General features: G+C 38.7%; 1 protein-coding gene across 50 annotated transcripts in view; it reads right to left on the reverse strand.

Moving 5' to 3' along the window:
• The window catches only part of SRPK2 (SRSF protein kinase 2), a 242,472-nt gene that overhangs the window by 36,485 nt on the left and 183,487 nt on the right, over window positions 1-22,500 (reverse strand). For all 50 annotated transcript variants that reach the window (XR_014067246.1, XR_014067236.1, XR_014067235.1 and 47 more), the window contains 4 exons: window positions 11,416-11,524; window positions 10,716-10,803; window positions 10,399-10,486; window positions 7,782-7,888 (listed from right to left, as the gene is read on the reverse strand). Coding sequence is in view for 30 of the 50 variants with exons in the window: in XM_081535870.1 (XP_081391996.1) it covers window positions 7,782-7,888; window positions 10,399-10,486; window positions 10,716-10,803; window positions 11,416-11,524 (392 nt within the window). In the remaining 20 variants the exon portion in view is untranslated. The remainder of the gene's footprint in view (window positions 1-7,781; window positions 7,889-10,398; window positions 10,487-10,715; window positions 10,804-11,415; window positions 11,525-22,500) is intronic.

A 22,500-nucleotide genomic window follows, 5' to 3' on the forward strand; every position in this document is an offset into this window, starting at 1 on the left:
GGGCAACAGCACCACACGTGGACACTGGTCCTTGTGGACACGGAGGGAAACAGCAGAGGGCGTTCCTCAAGCCAGAAGCTTCGCTCCTGGGAAAGCTAAAGCTCCCAGAAGATCTCTCTCCCTCACGAGGACAGAGGACAGACAGGAGGTAAATGCTACAAGCTGCTCCGACAAGCACATGCCAGACTGAATGAGAAGTGTGGGAAACACCTGCCACAATCACCGAGGACGAGGGCCACGGACACTTTCCTCATCCGCTCTGTCCTGAAATCTCCCTCTGCTCCTTGTTCTTTCCAACTTGGACCAGTGAAAATTAATGAGCAAGTTAAGTAGCTGTACTTCACTTCTGAATACAGTCAGGACAAAAGATAAAACACTGCCTAGCACTGCAGCAGCGCAGAGGAATGAGCTTGGAAAGGGGCTCGAGTCCCTTGAAGGGAGCAGCTTCCCCGAATTTCTGAGTTGCATACCTAGCACTCTGAGGGGGAGAATTCAAGTTAGTAGAGAATTATATGTACTACCACATGGGCAAATCCAAGAGCATAAAAATGCTTTCCAATCAATTTTCTATTCTAAAAATTGAACAATATTGGCTTGATCATAATGAATTCATTGATAACTAGGACCAGTAGATCATTTAAATGGTAAATAAGTAATAAGTGTTGACATGATAACAGCCTGCTGGGTGGGGCCCTGATCCTTGGTTTTGTCTGCAAAGTCAGCCGCCCCCCAGAAGGTGGGTTTGAAAAAGCAAGGCATTGGGAAAGTCCCTTAGTTTACATACTGCAGTACATATCACCAATTAAGTAATGTACTTTAAAATGATCTAATTGCTAGTTCCACTATTAGTGTAAAAGTAAACCATCTCCAGAAACATGAATGCACACTTTTCACAAGTAATGTAAAATGCTTCCAAATCTTCCTGTGTAGACATTTCATACCAACACTAGCCTGCAGTCAAAAGCATGGACTCGGGATCACACCATCTGGATTCCAGCCTTGATTCCCACAGTAACTGTGGAATCTGGAGAAGCTTTTAACACCTCCTTCAGGGAGGAGGTAAGAACACCCCCAGCCTCCTAAGGCTGTGGTGAGGACTAGACAGCATAACACAAAGACAGCACTTAAAACAGGGAGTGCCTGTAAGAGCATAATGCATGTTTGTGATAATCATAACAGAAAGAGTAATGATGATTCAAAAATCCCAGGCTACACACTGTAACTGCGTATCATAGCAAAGTCACCATGCCCTTACCAAGCCTCATTTAATGGTAAGCCGCCACTTCTTCACAAGGTTTCTGGTAAGTGCAATGAATTAAACCATAAAGTTTTAAAAAGTAAAATATCAGCTACCCTTTTGATTACATAGGAAAGTAAAAGCCATGTTTAAAGAACAGCAACAGCATTTAGAACCCTATCACCTGTGGTATATCTTGAATGCACCACAAATAACAAATACTGCCATCACAGCACCATTTCTTCTTTCGGCTTTAGAAATAAAAGCTAAACATAAAATTGACTTCAATAAAGCTGATTTTAAAAGAAAAAGAAATGAAAGCTAGGGGTGGGGGGGAATAGACCCACACCTGAGGTCAGAGAAGCAGCCTGGGAGAGGCAAGGGGGTGTTCTCACCATCATCACCAGAGGATGGCACCTCCTGATCCTGCACAAGGTCACCAGGACTAAATGAGGACAGCTAAAAAATGATCAAAGGATTGGTAATAGTGTATGGGAAACCCTGGAAAAGCAAGTGATTCAATTATGCTGGGACATTTCAAAACTAAGTGGGAATGTTTATCTACAAGCCCATCAGATCACAGAAAGGTCAGCCACTTTGTACAGTAAGAGGCACATCCATTTCTTACTTCATTTAAGGAAAGATAACCTCTCATTCCTAACTGCCTACAACACGAAGGAAGCTACAAAAAGATGTGGAACCCATAACATGTGGTCGAGGACACAGGGTGCTCACAATGCAGCTGGGCAGACAAAGCAGCTACCCTGTGCTGGTCACTATGCTGAAAGATTTTTCAGCAATCCCTACAAACTCATCTCCACAAGAAAGCCACAAATTATGTATTATCATCCTGATGTGAGTAATGAGGACACAGGCCTACAGAAGCTAAGTAATTTGATCAGGGTCACAAAGTAGCAAATGTCAAGGTCAGAGTTTGAAATTAAATCTATTGCCAAAACCTAACTGTACTTGTCACACTTCCCACTATTGCAATGATTCTCAGTGAAAGGAAAGTTTGCCTCCTTGAGGATATTTCACAAAGCTCAGAGACATTCTTTAACTGTCACAGTTGGGGTGGTGCTGGCTGACACAGATATCTAATGGGTTGAGGCCACATATATGTCTAAACAACCTACAATGCACAGGACAGGCCCCTACAAAAAAGGACTGTGAAAGTGTGAGTTTCTCAGTCATGCCTGACTCCCTGCGATCCCGTGGACTGCGATCCCAGCCAGGCTCCACTGTCTTTGGAATTCTCCAGGCAAGAATACTGGAACAGGTACTCCCTTCTCCAGGGGATCTTCCCAACCCAGGGATCGAACCCAGGTCTCCTGCACTGCAGGTAGATTCTTACCGTTTGAGCTACCTGGGAAGCCCCAGGACTGTTCAGACCAAAAAAGGACTATCCAGTCCAAAATGTCAATAGTGCCAGGGTGAGAAACATTAGTTTACATTATAAGGCTCTGCAATCATTAAGAACCAAGTGCAGGCTGCAGCCATCCTTCCCTGGGGAGGGAAGCAACACCACTCTTAATGGGTGAATATGGGAAGACTTTGTCACAGAAGTGGAATTTTGGTTGCATCTTTATAAACATGGTAGAAAAGAAAGAACGGTTATTTTCTACAGCCTAGGACAAAAGAAATGAATCAAAGATGTGGTGCTTAAAAAAATGGCAAAGTAAGCACTTTCTCTAAATAACCTAGAGAAAATAAGTAAAAAATCATGTACAAAAATCCTAGTAAGGCAGCATGTGTTTATAAATGCTTGGGACATCTCTGAATATTCATAAGAAAACCCTAATTTGGGTGATTCTAGAAAGGAAACTGTGTACCTGAAGGACACTAACAAATCTTCTCTATTTAAAAGATGATTAATTAATTAATCAATAAGGAAAGATTTACCAGCCAGGGGTTAAGAGCTGATTCAGGGTTTGTAAGGGAAACATGGACTTTCACCAGATGGTAGAAGACCTTAAACAGGTTCATAAGAAGAGCCATGATTTAACTTTTATTCGACGTGAAAGTGAAGTCGCTCAGTCGTGTCCGAATCTTTGCGGCCCCATGGACTGTAGCCTACCAGGATCCTCATTCCATGGGGTTTTCCAGGCAAGAATACTGGAGTGGGTTGCCATTTCCTTCTCCAGGGGATCTTCCCGACCCAGGGATCAAACCCAGGTCTCCCGCACTGTAGGCAGATGCTTTACCATCTGAGCTACCAGGAATGAGCTGTGTACAAGTCCAAAGATATTATTTGCTGCTTGGAAATATGGTAAACGCACACACTCCAAACCCAGACTACCTGGGTTTGAATTCCTGCTCCACCACATACACCGATTGTTTCTTGACCAGGGCTAAATTACTTAACCGCAGTTCTACTTCCATTAAAAAAAAAAAGAAAAGAAAAAGCACACAAAAAACCTATATCATAGGTTTACTGTGAGGATTCAAGGCATTAAAATTTACAAAGTACTTAAAATTATGCTTTGTACATAGTAAGCACTGAACAAGTATTCATAATTATTAATTGCAATATCCCTTTATACCTTAACAATAATAATGAAGGTACCATTATTATTCTCATTTTATTCATAATGAAACTATGGCTTAAAAAGATTATGCAACTTGGCTAATGTTCTTTAGCTGGAGTAGCGTATACAATTGTCCCTCAGAATCTACAGGGGTTTGGTTCCAGGACATCCACCCTCCCCCCTGTGGATACCAAGAGCCCCAGATGCTCAAGTCCCTTATAATGAAAGGGCACCAGTACTTGCATGTAATCTACACACATCCTCCCACATACTTTACATCATCTCTAGATTACTTACAGTATTTTACACAATGTAAATACTACATAAATAGTTGTAAATAAAGTGTAAATGTTATGTAACAGTTGTCTGCACAGCAAATTCAAATTCGTTTTTTGTAACATTGTCAAATTTTTTCCCCTGAATATTTACAATTCATGGTTGGTGGAATCCATGGATTTAGAACCTGAGGACACATAGAATTATATTTGACACCAACACCCAAGTTCTATGTCACTCTATACATTGCTTCATGAAAGCCAACAATATTGATCTTCTAGAACACGCAACAGAATGCCACTAAAGGTTTCTACATAAGGATATGAATTATTAAAGCGAAGTTTTACTGAGGAAAATAACTGCCAACAGAATAAACTGAAGTGAAAAGGTGAGGTGGTAAGGACCACTAAGAAAGGTGGTGCTGGAAACAAAAAGAATACCATGAGAAACATACATGGCCAGAAGGGATCAATGGCTAGGTGGCCAGGGGAGAGTGGTGGATGCAACAGTGATGAGTGAAACACTGTTAGCTACACTGGACTTCAGAGGTGAAGGAGGCCACACAGTGAAAGAATATTAGAAAGTTGGCCCACTCTGTTGTATCCTGGGGAGTGACAGAGCTGAGCAGGTCTATTAATAAGACCCTCCTGGTATTACCCAGGAATCAAAAGTACTGAACCCAGAGGATGACTCAAAGGGAATGAAAGGAAATTCAGGCAGAGAGATTATTGCCTGAGATATATAACAATGTACTACTTTGAGAGTTATAAGTTTAGAGGGGGAAAAAAATCCAGATTTCATGGTATTTTTCTTAAAGAAAATTAAAGATGGGATCAAATTAAAGCAAAACAAAGCTTCTATTAACAATGCCTACAAGAACTAAGTGCAGACCACATAAAACCAAAATTCCATCTTGAAGTTATTCTAGACCAATAAAATATTACATGAGTTCTTACTCTCTAAGGAGCAGTGTACATAAATTAAAGTGAGGATTACATTCATTAAATCATTTGTTCAGTAAGTATGCATTAAAGTTTCAATACACTTCAAGAACATCTTCTTTAGATTTAGAGACACTTTTATTTGCTAAGAATGGCAAGATTTTGGTTTTCCATTCTGGAATACAAAATAAATACTGACGATTCCTCTGCTAATTCATCTTCTCCCAACACTGCCAAGCTTAAGTTGTGGTGACACCTAAGGCAACAGTAGGGGATGACAGAACCTGTGTGACATATATTCAAGTTGTTATTTCTGAAATTATGTACTTTGTTAAAATATGTAAAACCTGTACCCCAATATTCATGGCAGCACTATTTACCATAGCCAGGACATGGACACAACCTAGATACCCATCGATAGATGAATGGATGAAGAATATGTACATATTCAGCAATGAAAAGGAAGGTAACTGAGTCATTTGTAGTGATGCGGATGCACCTAGAGTCTGTTATACAGAGTGAAATAAGTCAGAAAGAGAAAGACAAATATTGTATATTAATGCATATGTATGGAATCTATAAAAATGGTACTGATGAACTTATTTGCAGGGCAAGAATATAGATGCAGATGTAGAGAATGGACTTGTGGACACAGTGGGGGAAGAAAAGGGTGGAATGAATTGAGAGAGTAGCGCTGACATTATACACCGTATGTGTAAGACAGCTAGTGGGAAGCTGCCGCACGGCCCAGGGAGCTCAGTTCGGTGCACTATAATGACCTGGGGGCCGGGGGGACAGGTTTAGCAGGGAGGAGATATATGTATATGTATAGCTGATTCAGGTTGTTGTACATCAGAAACTAACACAACATTGTAAAGCAATTATACTCCAATTAAAAAAACTATACACACCTGCTTTCTTAACTTCATATTTAGAAATAAGAATTGTCATAAATAATAAGTTGTTTCTTAATGTGCATTTTTTCTTAATTTTAAATTTAACTACAAGAAAAATAAATGGGCATTTCCCTCCATCAAAATAAAAAATATGTAAATCTTTTAATATTTCCAGGATTTATCAGAGATAAAGTAGAAAATTTACATTAGATAATAAATTTTTTTGAAATTTTAACAAGTTTTTTTTTTTTTTTTTTTAAGTTTAGATTTGACACTAACAGTTACGTATACCAAAGGAACATTTGGGGATCAAAAACTCCAATTAACATTTTCCCTTAACATGAATTGTCTTCTAAATCAAAGGAAAGTTATTATTTTTTCACTTGAGATTTTAGGCATGTTAAAATAATGAGTTAAAATGCTACTATCTAAAACATACAAGGGAACAAATATATTAAACAAAAGCTACCCACGAATCCATACTAGTCACACGTGCATGCACACTACAGTGTGGGCGTGTAGTCCTCCCCAGGTAAGCCAGAGTAGCCCCTCTTCTCAAGTACCATCTACAATGTTAGAAGATAAGCTGCCAATTTGCAGCACAAAAAAGACAAAGGTAAATAAAGAGATGAACAACATACTGAATAAAAAGAATGACCTATACACAATTTCAAAAGCAATATCTAGGGTACTTTTAACAAAACAAATTCAGCTTCAATTTTTTAAAAAATTTAAAAACCTACACACATATGCCAACATGCAAATATCTCTACAACTGTCAGGAAGCTTCTTCTTCAGACACTCACATCTTAAAATTCACAATTCCTTAACTGTGAATCATTCCCTGATTCTATTCTCATTTAAGAATTCTGGATCAAGGTCTGTATTTCAGGTATAGAATCTTCAGGCAGATCTAGCTCAAGTTTTTGGCCTTGGGACCAAAAAAAGAGAACCAAACCACCTAGTCCTCTTCTCAAACAACCAAGCAACCTCCTTGATATTACTTATGCTGCAGAAATATCCACAGTTATTATCCATTATATCAGAATAGGTAATCCAGAATAAGACATATCTACAACTTTCCTACCTTAGGCTCTAAGGACAATGAGTCAAAGACTGGTATGTTCCATGCAGAAAACTGAATCTGGGAAACATTTCTAATCAGAAGGAGATCTTCCATATGTGGATACTTTCATTCTATAAAAATCTGCTTAAGTATCATCACCCAAACAGACCCTAACTGAAGAGTCTTTCTCTTTTGTCAAGGCAAAAGTACAAATATTCCCTATATAACTTAAACATTCCTTGAATTATCTTTCATTTACCCTTCATCCAAATACTAAGAAATAGCAAATAAAAACAACACATTATATGTTTATCTGTGTTATCTTCTAAGTGGAACATTTTGTAAATGATATTGGATAAAACGATTTATTTTACTGCATCATTTATGTGAAAAAAGATTCAGATGCCAAAAGAAACATGTGTTTGACATTTACATATTACTTTCTTTATAACACAGAATAGCTTATCATTAAGTAAATATCAATATAAAATTGATTTAACAAGTTCACAGTGTTAAGCACTGTAATGTATGTATCTTTAAAATGGGAGATATGTGTCTGTGTACATATGTTTAATTTTTATTTAAAACAAAACAAAACAGTAATTTGGGACTTCCCTATTAGTCCAGAGGTTAAGAATCTGCCTTCCAATGCAGGAAATGCCAGCTCAATGCCTGGTTGGGGAACTAAGATCCCACATGCCATGGGGCTGTCTAAGCCTGGGTGCCTCAACTAAAACCCAACACAGCCAAATAAATAGATATTTTCAAACAGTAATTTGTGTTGAAAGGCTGGCCAGTTAGGTATTGGAGGATGGGGCCTGCGGTCATAAGTCTCACCTGTCTAATGATGCTCTTCACACAACGTACTGGGAGGCCTTGGTAGTTGGATTTTATGATCCATTTGAGAAGATGGTGGCCAAGCACTTCGAAGACCATGCAGACATCTAGGACAGGGTTAAGGATCATTTCTGGATACATTTCCTGGAGTGACACAATTACTAAAAGCAGAATCACTGTAGCACTTGGCAAAAGAATTAGTTCTTTATAAAGTGTAACATCAATACTATCAATAATACCCAAAGTGTGGAACTTCCCTGGTGGTCCAGTGGATAAGACTCCATGCTCCCAATTCAGGGTCCACAGGTTCGATCCGTGTCCAGGAACTAAGATCCCTCATGCCGCAACTAAGCCCGTGCACCACAACTACAGAGCCCGCATACCACAACGAAGACCGAGTGCAGCCAAGATAAATAATTTAAAAAGAAAAAAATGGCTGCTGTTTCTCACCTAAACAGAAAAATCTAACATTTACTAAGTATACTTACTATGTACCGTATAGGATTTAATGTGTACACATAACAGTGGGAGGAATGAGACAAGTAAACCTCAGCGAGTTTAAAGAACCCTTCCTGCCTGACACAGGGTAAAGGTGGCAGAGTCATGACTCGACAAAATACTTACCTGTGGGCTTGCTCCCTTCAGCACACTCCTCCTGACAATAAGCCTTAACGAAAATGAGCAAGACTGAAACCTCACATAAATCCATGAGGGAAAGAACAAGAGAACTCACCCCTCTTAAGTGTCCTGCCTGCCTACCTAAATTTCTATCCAATCATCACATAAAACATTTTATAAAACAGAAATTTACCAAACTTGGTTAAGACATTTAATCTTTTCCTTCAATAATATCTTTCACTGGGTCACTAGATCAAAATTTTAATTATTTAAGTTTTAAGAATGTATGATCATAATTTAGGACATGGCATGGTCATTAGAACAACCTATAATAATGAAATCTCAGGAATCTGTTGTCATTTTTTTAAAAACTAGAAATTCTAATCAACCACTGGCCCTCCAGAACTATGGTCCATCAAAGTCTCTCATATAAACATGTCATTCATACAGAAATGAATGGCTATGAAACCCTTTAGGGCCTATATATGGACTACAAAAAGGTCATTTAATATTTTATGTAATATCTAGATCTATTAATACTACATCATCATAGTAACTATTGCCTTAAATATCTTTAATAAAAATAAGAAAAATATTTCTACAATACTGGAAAACAAATGTGCTACAAACTTATGCATAGATGATCTAAAGCAAGAAGTTCCTTACTATTTCCCAAACTCATTAAAAAGAAAAAAAAAAAAAAAAAAATGGAAACTAAGGTCTAAACTTAATAGCAGACATAGAGCCAAAGCCCAAGGTTTCTAAATTATCACCAGAGCATTCTCAAAGCATTGATAGCCACTGGAGTGTATATATCAAAAATCAACTCTATTGACCTACAAATTAGGTGTTTCCTCCAAAGAAACCCTCCCTCTATCAGCTGTTTTAACAACAACATTCCAAATGTGATGCAAGAGGAAGGCCTGCCCTGACTACCATAAACAGGCTCACTTGGAGAGCAGGACAGAGGACCAGTTCCATCTTTCCATCTATCAAGGGGGAAAATGCACCCTGCAGTTAACAGAAAGGATCTTAAGGCAAAGGAAGAGGTAACATCAGCAGTCACCAGAATTTGCCAGAGTCCTCGAATCCAATCCCTAGAAGAAATATAAAAACCTCAAATCACAAGGTGTGAGGGGAGTGCTTCCCGGAGGAATCAGGTCTTAGCAGATGCACAAATAGGATGTCATTCTGGGGTGAAAGCTGGGAGAGGGTTTGCCCTCAGGTTTCTGAAGCTTGAACAGGTCAAACATCAAAATGTTGGATCCGTTCCAAAGATGATAAAGGAAAGAATAAAAGGTCAGGAAGGAGGAAAAGACCCTGGCTCTTGACACACTTCTGGCACTCACCCCTCAAAGGACTATGAATACACAGTCCAGTATTCCTGAACCTTGGGAAATGAATGCATTGCCTAGGTCAATCACACAAAGAGCTAACTCAGAGGATTCAATACTAAAATATGGAAACAGCATTTTGGAAACTAAAGACATTATTTCTTCTCTCCACTTGTGCCAACAACACTAAGCTACAAGGTTACTCTGCTGTCACTGCCACTCCTGGACTATCCTTTAGTAATGCCCCAGGCAGAAGGAGAAAATAACTCCTTCCACACCCATTCACCCTGCTGAGCCTCACCTCCAAAACTACTAAGCAAGCAAACAACTGACCAGAAGCACAATTAAAAATGATACTCTCCAAAGGAAAAAAGAGGTTATGAGATGCCCTTGCTCCACTTGTAAGATACATTTCTTCTCCAAAACTAGAAGTAAGGCCTCCATATTCAAAAAGCAAAAGGAACAACTCATCTTATAATTAAGAAGCTTTCATCTTTCAAGAATCATCTAATACGGTGACACTAGAGAGTTCATGTGAAGAGTGATACAGCAGAGCAAACAGAAGTTTATAAGGGCTTGAAATATTTACATTTTTTAAAATTAAAAAGAAACACTAGAATATTAATTCAGCCATTAGGAAGCAACAGAACTGTCAGAAAGGATACGTATTCCATTCATGCCTGAAATCTTGAAGTCATCTATAAGCTGCACTACCATGTCTTTATTTGGGTCACTAGGATCACTTTCTCGAACCTAGAGAAAGAAAAATAAATTCAAGAACAGAAGTGTTTAAGACTGAAAGTCATTTCCACTATACCAACCAAAACTATTTAAATAAAAGAAAATTTTTTTAAAAATAAAAGATTCAGTATTTGAATTTATAAATAATAAATTCAATTAATTTAGTAAAATTCAGAAAAATTCCTCTGTAAAATTTTGTCATTAACCTTTCTTACATCATTCACATATTTGTAGTACTTACACATTTGAGCAATTTTATTTCATCCAAGGCTGTCTCCGTATAATGCTGGGCACTTTTTACAACTTTCATCGCAACAAATCTTTTTCCCCTTTGAAAAAACGAATTTTAAAAAAATATTAACAGGAGAAATGTTAACTGTAACAACTAATTAACTAGATTAATAAACTAAACATTATAATGAACTCTAATAAGCTCTAATTAATAGAAACTTTTAATACTTTCCTTTAAAATAGTACTTTTCAAATTGTGGGGCCACAATTAAGCAGTGGCTTCATGAGTAGATCTTTTTTGCTTTTTGTTGCTGTTCTGTCCTCATAAAAATATGGCACACTAGATAAATGTCCGAGTTCATTGTCACGTATGGCTAAGACCAAGTATTATTTTAAAACACTTTTATTTCAATTCACACACACTACACACGTGTATGTGTACTACAAGAAGGCAGTTTCATATTATGGATCATAGCGTTAAAAAAAAAAGTCAAAACCCACTAATTTGAAATGTTTATATGTTATTATTTTATATTTGAAATGTTTTTCTGGTATGGATGAATTACTATATGACTCGAGTATGGTGCAATTGCAAAGAATAAGTCTCAGACATAAAAGCAGAAGCAAGTTAATATTTAAATAGCTTGTTATAAAATAAAGATGTTGACCCAGACCAGGAATCAACAGCACAGACAACAAGGAGCACTTACTGCATATCCCAGCACAGCCAGACAGTAGAGAAGTGGCCCCATCCTAGCTTCCTAATAACATGGTACCGGCCATTGAAGAGGTCTCCAATTTTCACTGGATGATAGCCACCTATGATTGTTTAAAAAAAAATTTTTTTTCAGAAAAATAGTAATAGAAACTCTTTCTTCCTTGTCAGTTCTTCATACCAGTAAATAAATCTCTAAATAGTAAAAAGGAAAATGAAAAAAGGAAAATGAACCAACCCAACACACTGTAACAGTAACTGGAGGTTTTAAATCAAGGAGCACATACTATGTATATTCCAACTCTGGACATTTCTAACTAGTAAGTTAAATGCAAATCTTTTGGGGTCAGTGTAACACAACTCACCAAAACAAAGGATGTGTACTCTGCATAGTTCTGCATACCAATAAGGAAGTATACGATATATGACAATTTACCCACCAAAAGAACTTGCTCCTCTCACCACTTGTCCTCAAACTTCAAGCTCCTGCCAGGAAACAGGTTGGAGAGCAAGAGAGAGCACTCATTGTTAAGGTGGGCTTGGGGAGGTAAGAATGCTTTATAGGCATCTACATGACCTCACTTCGCATTGTAAATAAGATGAGCAGGGTACAAAGTAGCATGCCTAATATGGTACCATTTTGGTGAAACACACAAGAAAAAGTCTGGAAAGATAAATATATTTAGCAGCAAACATCTCTGGATTATAAAATTACTCTTTTATTCTTTTTATCTCTATTTTATTTTTTCCTCTATCTTTTCCAATTTTTTCCTAAAAAAAAAAAAAATACTTTTCTACTATCTACTGCTTCTTTTTTAATTGCAAAGATGTTCTCATTTTTCAGATCTTCAGAATTCTTACAAATCCCTCAAGAAAGGTAAGGATGGTTTATGCCTAGTGTTCGTGCTCAAAACAGGAAGCATATAAACCACACCCTCAATACATCTGTCAGAGGGCCAGGAGTGTTCAAGAAATATTATAAATGTTATCATTATTTAAATTGTGTTCAATTATTAAAGCAGGAATTTAACTAGATAAGAACTTTCTATGAACTTTCAAAGTCTCTAACAACATTTGGGGCAAAAGAAGAACTGAAATGAAAGATAATTAGGAATAAAACATAATAAATTATTAAATGAATGAATGGGTAACTAAATTTATTGTGGTCATCATTTCTCAATATATACATGTCATTAGGCTGTACTGCTTAAACTCACACAGTGCTTAAGTCAATTCTATTTCAATAAAACTGGAAGAAAAAAATGGCTTATTACTTACATACAAGGCTACACCAAATTCAAGTGGGCTCTGAATTCACAACAGTGTTTAAATCATTCAAATTAACAATGAAAAGGAGGAAAAGAAACTGACTACTATTCAAGTAAACTAGGGATACTGTGCTAAGCACTGTATTTTCAAAATCATGATCCACTGAAACAAAAGTAAATCGAAACATGTTGCAGACCTTCCACAAGGCGAGCCAGCGGGAGAGGAAGGAGGAAGGGAGGAGAAGTTCTGTCTGGGAAATGCTAAGCTGAACAAAGCAAGTAGATTTCTGGACCAAAGGGGTTCTCAGAACCCAGTGTCTTAACACACACTGGGAACCTCCAAGAGCACAGAAGATGCTACAAATTCCAGACACACAAAACCATTTCGTCAAGAAACTAGACACATTTCGCAGCACAAAGTATTTAGGAAACACTGATGTCTATTGTTTCTTACAACCACTCAGAGCAGACAGTGTAATTTCTACACTGCTGAACTGGACAAAAGTCTCAGAGACCATAAGTAGTTGGTTCAGGGCTGGAAGTCGGGTCTGACTCCAAAGCATGCTTTGTTCACCAGTAAGAAATGCATTCCATTTTTAATACCCAGAGGACCATTTCCCAGTCTTACTACACAGGAACATTTGATAGCTTAATTGAAAGCTATTTACCATTTAATTGCATATTATCACTAACATGAAAGATTCTAAATTTAAAACTAATTTAATTATGTATAAAGAGAAGAAACCTGTGCCACTACTGTATGTTTCAGATTTGAATTCCTGAACAGTCAGGGTGTGTACATGTGAGCTACAATCAACGGGCACTATTTCCAGTGTAATCACAGCAGAAGCCCAGCTGTTCCTTTTCTCAATAGGACTGAAAGTTGAAGAAATTACTAGTGTAGTCCAATTATCTCAGGAGCCCTCACACTAAGAATACTATGCCCTCACACTAAGAATACTATGCAAAAAAAAAAACAAAAAAACAAAGGCTAACTAAACAAGAGGGGCATAAAAGTAAATCTTAAAACAAACATATAAACACAACTGAAAGTATCAAACATATCCTAATTTTTTTTTTCTTTTTGGCCTTGCCACGCAGCATACAAAATTTAGCTCTGATCCTAATTTTTATTTTGAAAATTGATGTACATAATTTCAAATGTGAGTCCATGTATTCTCAAATCTTAATTTCCTGATTTCTACAGCAAGTGACAGTCTTTCCAAACATTTTTCAGTCTCTTCTCACAGCATGATAACTCTCAGGCTGCCAAGAGGGTGGAGCACATCATACAGCAGACCTCACCAACTGCCTCAGCATCCAGGAAATTAAGAGAAAATGAGTTCTCTTCTCCAATTCCCTGCAATGAGCAAACAACACATACCACGATGGCTACTAGCAGAGGAAACCCTGTGTCCTACACAACACTGTCCAAACAAAAGGAATCCTGAGAACAGTCAAAGGCTAGACAAGGCCCCCTCCTTCTGCTTCTTCACCGTCATTCAGCACAGGAGCATCGGGTAACAGCAGGGCCACACAAGGACCCTGCTGATGGCATCAAGCAGAGAACCAGAAAGGCTCCAGCAATGGATGACTCCCTTGACTTAGTGGTTTGGTTGATACAACTGTACTTCATGACTTACACTGTTTATTATAAATCATGCATTCATCACTTAAAAAGTTTTCCTTTTATACTTCTTTAAAAAAAATCAAAAAACACACCTTGGCCATGTCTCGCATCTCGGAGGATCTTAAGTTCCCTGAACAAGGACTGAACCCACGCCCTAGGCAGTGAAAGTCCTAACCACTGGACCTCCAGGGAATTCCCCAAAGTTTTCCTTTTAGTCTTTAAAAATATATATTAGATTGGATTACAAATACAAGCGAGCAAGAATGGATTATTAAACAGTTTTTAAGTCCACTCCGATCCCTATCTCCCAAGCACACCCAAAAAACTATAACTACAGCTCTTCCTGCACCATTTATAAGGAAGGCTTCAAAGGAAACAATTCTGAAACTATCCTTCTCAGCTATTTCAGGTGTACTGTTGGCCAGGATAAAGATGACTCCCTTTTCCTTGCTAAGCACAAGACAGGTTCAATTTGAATAGTGAATCAAAAGTTCAGAACTCTCTCATAGACAAAAGCTTGGAAGAATTTTCAGCAAATGATTTTCTAGCAAAAGATATTAAGTATCAATTTTTTCACTGACCCTAGTTTCTTAGCCCTCTGATAGTGATGCAACAAATTAAACAATACATTAAAAGGATAATACATCATGACCAAGTAGGGAGTATTCTAGGAATTAAAAGTTGTTCAATACTCAAAAATCAATGGATGTAATTCACCACAAATAACACACCAAAAGAGCAAAAACTATATATCAGATCAACAAGCACACAAAAAATACTTCATGATATTCAACATGCATTCCTGATGAAAAGTCTCAACAAAGCAGGACAAAAAGAACATCTATGAAAAATCTACAGATAACATCAGTCCTAACTGTGAAAGAATGAATGCTTTAACTGCTAAAATCAGGAACAAGGTAAGTGAGACTACTCTCCCTATTTTTATTCTACACTGGCCTGGAAGCTCTGGTCAGCACAACTGGGCAAAATAAACTGAAAGGAAGATGTAAAACTATCTGTAACCAAAGAGGCCCTTATGGAGTCTTCCTGGGACAGACCCCTCCCCTATATCCTGTGCCATAGCTCTTCTCTGAGGTACCCAGATAATAGTATCTCAAGCATATACCTAAGTTTTTCAGATGCTAAAACCACCACCAAATGTCAGAAATTAATTACTTGATGATCAAGAGCAGGTAGCCCCCAGGCTTACTGGTGCCTACGAACGAAGCTAGTGGAGGTGATGGAATTCCAGTTGAGCTATTTCAAATCCTCAAAGATGATGCTGTGAAAGTGCTGCACTCAATATGCCAGCAAATCTGGAAAACTCAGCAGTGGCCACAGGACTGGAAAAGGTCAGTTTTCATTCCAATCCCAAAGAAAGGCAATGCCAAAGAACGCTCAAACTACCACACAATTGCACTCATCTCACATGCTAGTAATGCTTAAAATTCTCCAAGACAAGCTTCAGCAATACATGAACCGTGAACTTCCAGATGTTCAAGCTGGCTTTAGAACAAGCAGAGGAACCAGAGATCAAATTGCCAACATCCGATGGATTATCGAAAAAGCAAGAGAGTTCCAGAAAAACATCTATGTTTGCTTTATTGACTATGCCAAAGCCTTTCACTGTGTGGATCACAATCAACTGTGGAAAATTCTGAAAGAGATGGGAATACCAGACCACCTGAGCTGCCTCTTGAGAAACCTGTATGCAGGTCAGGAAGCAACAGTTAGAACTGGACATGGAACAACAAACTGGCTCCAAATAGGAAAAGGAGTACATCAAGGCTGTATATTGTCACACTGCTTATTTAACTTATACACAGAGTATATCATGAGAAATGCTGGGCTGGAGGAAGCACAAGCTGGAATCAAGATTGCCAGGAGAAATATCAATAACCTCAGATATGCAGATGACACCACCCTTATGGCAGAAAGGGAAGAAGAACTAGAGAGCCTCTTGATGAAAGTGAAAGAGGAGAGTGAAAAAATTGGCTTAACGCTCAACATTCAGAAAACTAAGATCATGGCACCCGGTCCCGTCACTTCATGGCAAATAGATGGGGAAACAGTGGCTGACTTTATTTTTCTGGGCTCCAAAATCACTGCAGATGGTGATTGCAGCCATGAAATTAAAAGACGCTTACTCCTTGGAAGGAAAGTTATGACCAACCTAGACAGCATATTAAAAAGCAGAGACATTACTTTGCCAACAAAGGTCCGTCTAGTCAAGGCTATGGTTTTTCCAGTGGTCATGTATGGATATGAGAGTTGGACTATAAAGTAAGCTGAGCGCCGCAGAATTGATGCTTTTGAACTGTGGTGTTGGAGAAGACTCTTGAGAGTCCCTTGGACTGCAAGGAGATCCAACCAGTCCATCCTAAAGATAAGTCCTGGATGTTCATTGGAAGGACTGATGTTGAAGCTAAAACTCCAATACTTTGGCCACCTGATACAAAGAGCTGACTCATTGGAAAAGACCCTGATGCTGGTAAAGAGACCTGATGCTGGCAGGAGAAGGGGACGACAGAGGATGAGATGGCTGGATGGCATCATCGACTTGATGGACATGGGTTTGGGTGGACTCAGGGAGTTGGTGATAGACAGAGAGGCCTGGTGTGCTGCGGTTCGTGGGGTCGCAAAGAGTCGGACACGACTGAGCGACTGAACTGAACTGAAGGCGTGGTCACCATCAACCAACCACAGAATTGTGCATGAGGAGATCACACACCCTGGGACAGCCCGGCCTTACCCTGCCTTTAAATATATGCTTTGCTGAAATCCCTGAGGGAGTTCGGGGTAGTCTGAAGCACAAGCAAGCTGAAGTCTCCCTGCTCGGCCCTGCAATAAACCTTTCTCTACTTGAAACTCTGATGTTTCAGTCTGTTTGGTCTCACTGTTGTGTCGAGCACATGAACTTGCTTGCATCCAGTAACATATCTCTATTCATAGACAACTTGAATGGCAATAGGAGAAGGTGAAAGAATCTCCAAAAAGATTACTAAAACTACTGAGTAAAGAGAATAGGAGGATATAAGCTCAGGATGTAACAACTGTATTTCTAGATAGCAGCAATAAACAATGAGAAACTGAAACCTTAAAAATATGATGATATTTTGGACGACCCTGGTGGCTCAGTGGATAAGAATCCACCTGCCAATACAGGAGATACGGGTTCAATCCCTGGTCTGGGAAGACCCCACATGCCATGGAGCAACTAAGCCCACGCACCTAGAGCCTGAGTTCCTCAACAAGAGAAGCTACCACAGTGAGAAGCCTCCACTTGGCGCAACTAGAGAAAGCTGTGTGAAGGAACGAAAACCCAGTGCAACCAAAAACTAAACAAATTTTAAAGAAAGATAAATCACACAGACATAATCCTAAAATATATATATATACATACATACATATATATATATATATATACATACATATATATACATATATACTGAGGAATAAATCTAACCAAAGACAGGAAAGGGACCTCCCCTGGTGGTCCAGTGGCTAGGACTCAGCGTTTTCATGGCTGTGGCCCAGTTGCAATCCCTGGTCAGAGAACTAAGATCCTATAAGCCACACGGTGTGGCCCAAACAATAAAAATTTTAAAAAATAAGAAAAGGATTAAAGAAGCATAATAACCAATGTAATAGCAAATGCTAATTGCCTTAAATTTAAAAAGGAAAAAAGCATCAACAAAGTCATTTCTTAACACAGTTAGATAAATTTAAAGAAAATTAGATGACATTATGGAATAATTCATTTTCTTCAGTGTAACACAATGATATGGTTATATAACAGGAGAATGTACTTTTTCATAGATGTCTGCTGTAAATGTCATGATGTTTTTAAATTTTAACTGCCTTTTAAGTAATGAAGCATAAGAAAAATGCATATACATCACATATGCATATAATAAAAGAAAATATAATTATTCAATGATGCTAAAATAGATGAAATGCAAGGATTCCCCATATTATTCTTTAAAATTACTTTATGTTTGAGAATTTCCATAATAAAAAAGAATGCCATCTTTCAACCTGCCTCTTACTCATTCCAAAGGTGTGGTGGTGCGAGGAGCTATCTGGATGACCAGGCAAACCCAGAGCAGGTGGAGACCAGCTCCAATCCCTGGGGCAGAGGAGAGAGGCTCTTTTGCAGGCCTGGATAATGCATGTGGGTGGGATCCCAGATGCTCAGAAACAAACTCTAAAAAGCAGGTTAAAGGGGAAAATAAAGGAAAAATCTGCTCAGGGCCCACTCTAGACTCTTGTTTATGACGCCATCTAAGGCAAACAACACTGGGATGCTCTATCATCATTTCTACTGAACATGTGTGTTTGTCTCTGTTGGTGGTGGTGGCGCGGGGGGTTGTTTGTTACACATACTAGTCCGGCATCACCCAGGATGGAAGCATTAGTTAGGATTAGAATCAAGCTCTGCTAGATTCTAAACACTGTGCTCTTTCTACTATGATAAAGTTCACCCATCAGCTAAAATCAGTCAGTTCACTCAGTCGTGTCCAACTCTTTGTGATCCCGTGGACTTCAGCACACCAGGCTTCCCTGTCCATCATCAACTCCCAGAGCTTGCTCAAACTCATGTCCATCACATCGGTGATGCCATCCAACCATCTCATCCTCTGTCATCCCCTTCTCCTCCCGCCTTCAATCTTTCCCAGCATCATGCTCTTTTCAGATGAATTAGTTCTTCACATCAGGTGGCCAAAGTATTGGAGTTTCAGCTTCAACATCAGTCCTTCCAACGAATATTCAGAACTGATTTCCTTTAGGATTGACAGGTGTGATCACCTTGTAGTCCAAGGGACTCTCAAGAGTCTTCTCCAACACCACAGTTCAAAAGCATCAATTCTTTGGTGCTCAGCTTTCTTTATGGTTCAACTCTCACATCCATACATGACTACTGGAAAAACCGTAGCTTTCACTAGAAGGACCTTTGTTGGTAATGTCTCTGCTTGTTAATATGCTGTTTAGGTTGGTCATAGCTTTTCTTCCAAGGAGCAAGCATCTTTTAATTTCAAGGCTTCAGACATCATCTGCAGTGATTTTGGAGCCCCCCAAAATTAAGTCTCTCACTGTTTCCATTGTTTACCCATCTATTTGCCATGAAGTGATGGGACTGGGTATCATGACTTTAGTTTTCTGAATGTTGAGTTTTGAGCCAACATTTTCACTCTCCTCTTTCACTCTCATCAAGAAGCTCTTTAGTTCGTCTTCGCTTTCTGCCATAAGGGTGGTGTCATCTGCATATCTGAGGTTATTGATATTTCTCCCAGCAATCTTGATTCCAGCTGGTGCTTCATTCAGCCCAGCATTTCACATCATGGGTAGACTCCGGGAGTTGGTGACGGACAGAGAGGCCTGGCGTGCTGCAATTCATGGGGTCGCAAAGAGTCGGACACGACTGAGCAACTGAACTGAACTGAACTCTGCATGTAAGTTAAATAAGCAGGGTGACAATATACAGCCTCGATGTACTTCTTTCCTGATTTGGAACCAGTCTATTGTTCCATGTCCAGTTCTAACTGTCGCTTCTTGACCTGCATAGCTAATATATATACCCCTTTTCTTTATGATGATTAAAGTATGAATTAACTGTATGGAATTGTGAATGAATACAGAAAAACTCTGATATAAAATAGAAACTGGCATTTTAAGCAGTATGCATTTTCTCAATACAAGATAAGAAGTTGGAAATGGTTCATCAATGTTACATAAGTATCTATTGTAATTGACCTTCATGAACACAATTTTAGAATCATTCTTTAGTAACCATGATTTTCAGGTTACAAAACAAATAAGAAAATAAATTACTGCTTTAAAATCATATTATACACAAACTTCGTAATGTTTGACAGTTATATCATACATAACAGTTGTAAGAAATATGTTTGTAAGGTATAGCAACTAAAAATTTGTTGAAATTAGGAAACACTATTTTCCTTAGTAATTTAAAGTAAAATTTAGATCATACACACCTCAGTAGAAACACTAATAATAATGCTAAATATAAAAAGGCAGGGACTCCCTGGCAGTTCAGTGGTTAAGACTGTGCTTCCACTGAGGGGGCACAGGTTTGATCCCTCGTCAGGAAAAAGGACCCCGTGAACCCTCATGCCACACAGTGGCTTGGACACACACACACATACACACAAAGCAGGATGTATAAATGTATAAAAAAATAGCCCAAGAATCTACCCCCAAAATAAGCAATTATGAGGCCAATGACACACCTGCTAAACTCCCTTCAGACTGGTGGAGATTCAATAAGGAAAACTTATTTAAAAACTCTTGAATGTAGATTAATCTGTTATTACATCAAGTATTTCCTATAACACTAATAAATGGGAGAGAGCTGTAGAGGGAAAACCAAGACAAAGACAAATGCTCCAGAGACAAAGGATCCTTATTTATCTATGACCTTAAAAAGATAAATATGACAGACGGAGAAACAATTTTTACAGTTGAGCTACGGTGACTGCAGTAAACAGAATAAGAGACCTTGAACATTTGAAATGTTAATACAAAGCCCAACAAATAATTACAGGCCTTTGCCTCCTTATCAATTACTTGTACAAACTTGCGCCTAAATTCAGGGATGCTGACTTGGAACCACAGCAGTGGCATTTACTTATTAAGTGACACTGAGTAAATTACTTCTCTGGGTACTTGCCCCTACACCTCACTTTCTCAAAACCATATCTGGGCACATATTAAGTACTCCATAAGTGTTGACTACCGTTCCACCACTACCCAAATCCACTGTGACTAGTGACACAGATTGTGAGTCAGAGGCCAGGCTTTGTCTATCAGATCTAATCCCCTGAATCTAAGAAGACTCTTGAGAGAGTGTTGGAGAAGACTCTTGACAGTCTCTTGGACTGCAAGGAGATCAAAGCAGTCAGTCCTAAAGGAAATCAATCCTGAATATTCATTGGAAGGACCGACGCTGAAGCTGAAGCTCCAATACCTTTGGCCACCTGATGCAAAGAGCTGACTCACTAGAAAACACCCTGATGCTGGTAAAGACTGAGGGCAGGAGGAGAAGGGGACCACAGAGGATGAGATGGTTGGATGGCATCACTGACGCGATGGATATGAGTCTGAGCAAGTTCTGGGAGTTGGTGATGGCCAGGGAAACCTGGCATGCTGAAGTCCATGGGGCTGCAAAGAGTCAGACACAACTGAACTTAACTGAGGCCAGGGTTAAGAGTATTGCCTATAATACTTAAGATGGTACAACTAACTGACTCAAAGTGAAAAAGGAAGGAAAAGAAACTATCTTGTCTTTTCTGTTTTTATTGAAGTATAACTGATCTACAACATTATGTTAGTTCAAGGTGCAGAACACAATGATTTGATATTTCTATATAAAACAAAATGGCCACATGACAATTAACTCACCTTTTTATTAATGACTTATCCAAAGATTGAAATACTCTTATAAGAGAATCAAGACATTCAGTCACCTCCCAAGAGAGAAGGCTGTGGCTTCTCTGCTAGGTGCCCTGGGTGCCCTCCCCAACCCGGCCAAGCTGGCTACTTTGCTGCGACCAGCCCTGTGAGGCCTCCCAACAACCACCTGAGCAGGCAAGAGCAGGGAAACGAAGCAGATCCTTTGGGCCAGTCAAACTTTCAGCTGACAGCAGCCCCAGCTCACGGCTTGACTGCAACATCATGAGAGAATCAGATTCACATCAACAAAATTTTGGCACATTTTTTGAAGAGACACACTGATGGTCTTTGTGAAGAGTCTTGAGAGCAGTGCAAGTTGTACAATTTCAGACTTTCATTATTTGTGAAAAGCAATTAAACAAGACAGGGTATTCTTAAAGATATCCTTTTCTCTTAGACTAGATGGGGGAAAAGTGAACTAATAATCTAAATGTAAAATTGTATCATATAAACACAATACCAAGAGAATGGCATATATGAAAAATTATATTTGTTACACTGCAAAATCAAAATGTGTAGTACTTAAGGCGAGCTAGTAAGAAAGATACTGAGCTGTGAAAAAGTCCATAAGATGCTGAACATAGCGATCAGGGAATCTACAAACATTTCAGAGGCAGAAGTGCACTAACAGGTCCATATGTTTACAAAATTAGAATCTGCATCTAAACAGCATCAAATAAAAATAAAGATTCCTTCTGCTTTTATGATA

This window comes from Giraffa tippelskirchi, chromosome 10 (genome assembly GCF_054371585.1).
Source record: "Giraffa tippelskirchi isolate mGirTip1 chromosome 10, T2T-mGirTip1v1.2.pri, whole genome shotgun sequence".
NCBI classification, from domain to species: Eukaryota; Metazoa; Chordata; class Mammalia; order Artiodactyla; family Giraffidae; genus Giraffa; species Giraffa tippelskirchi.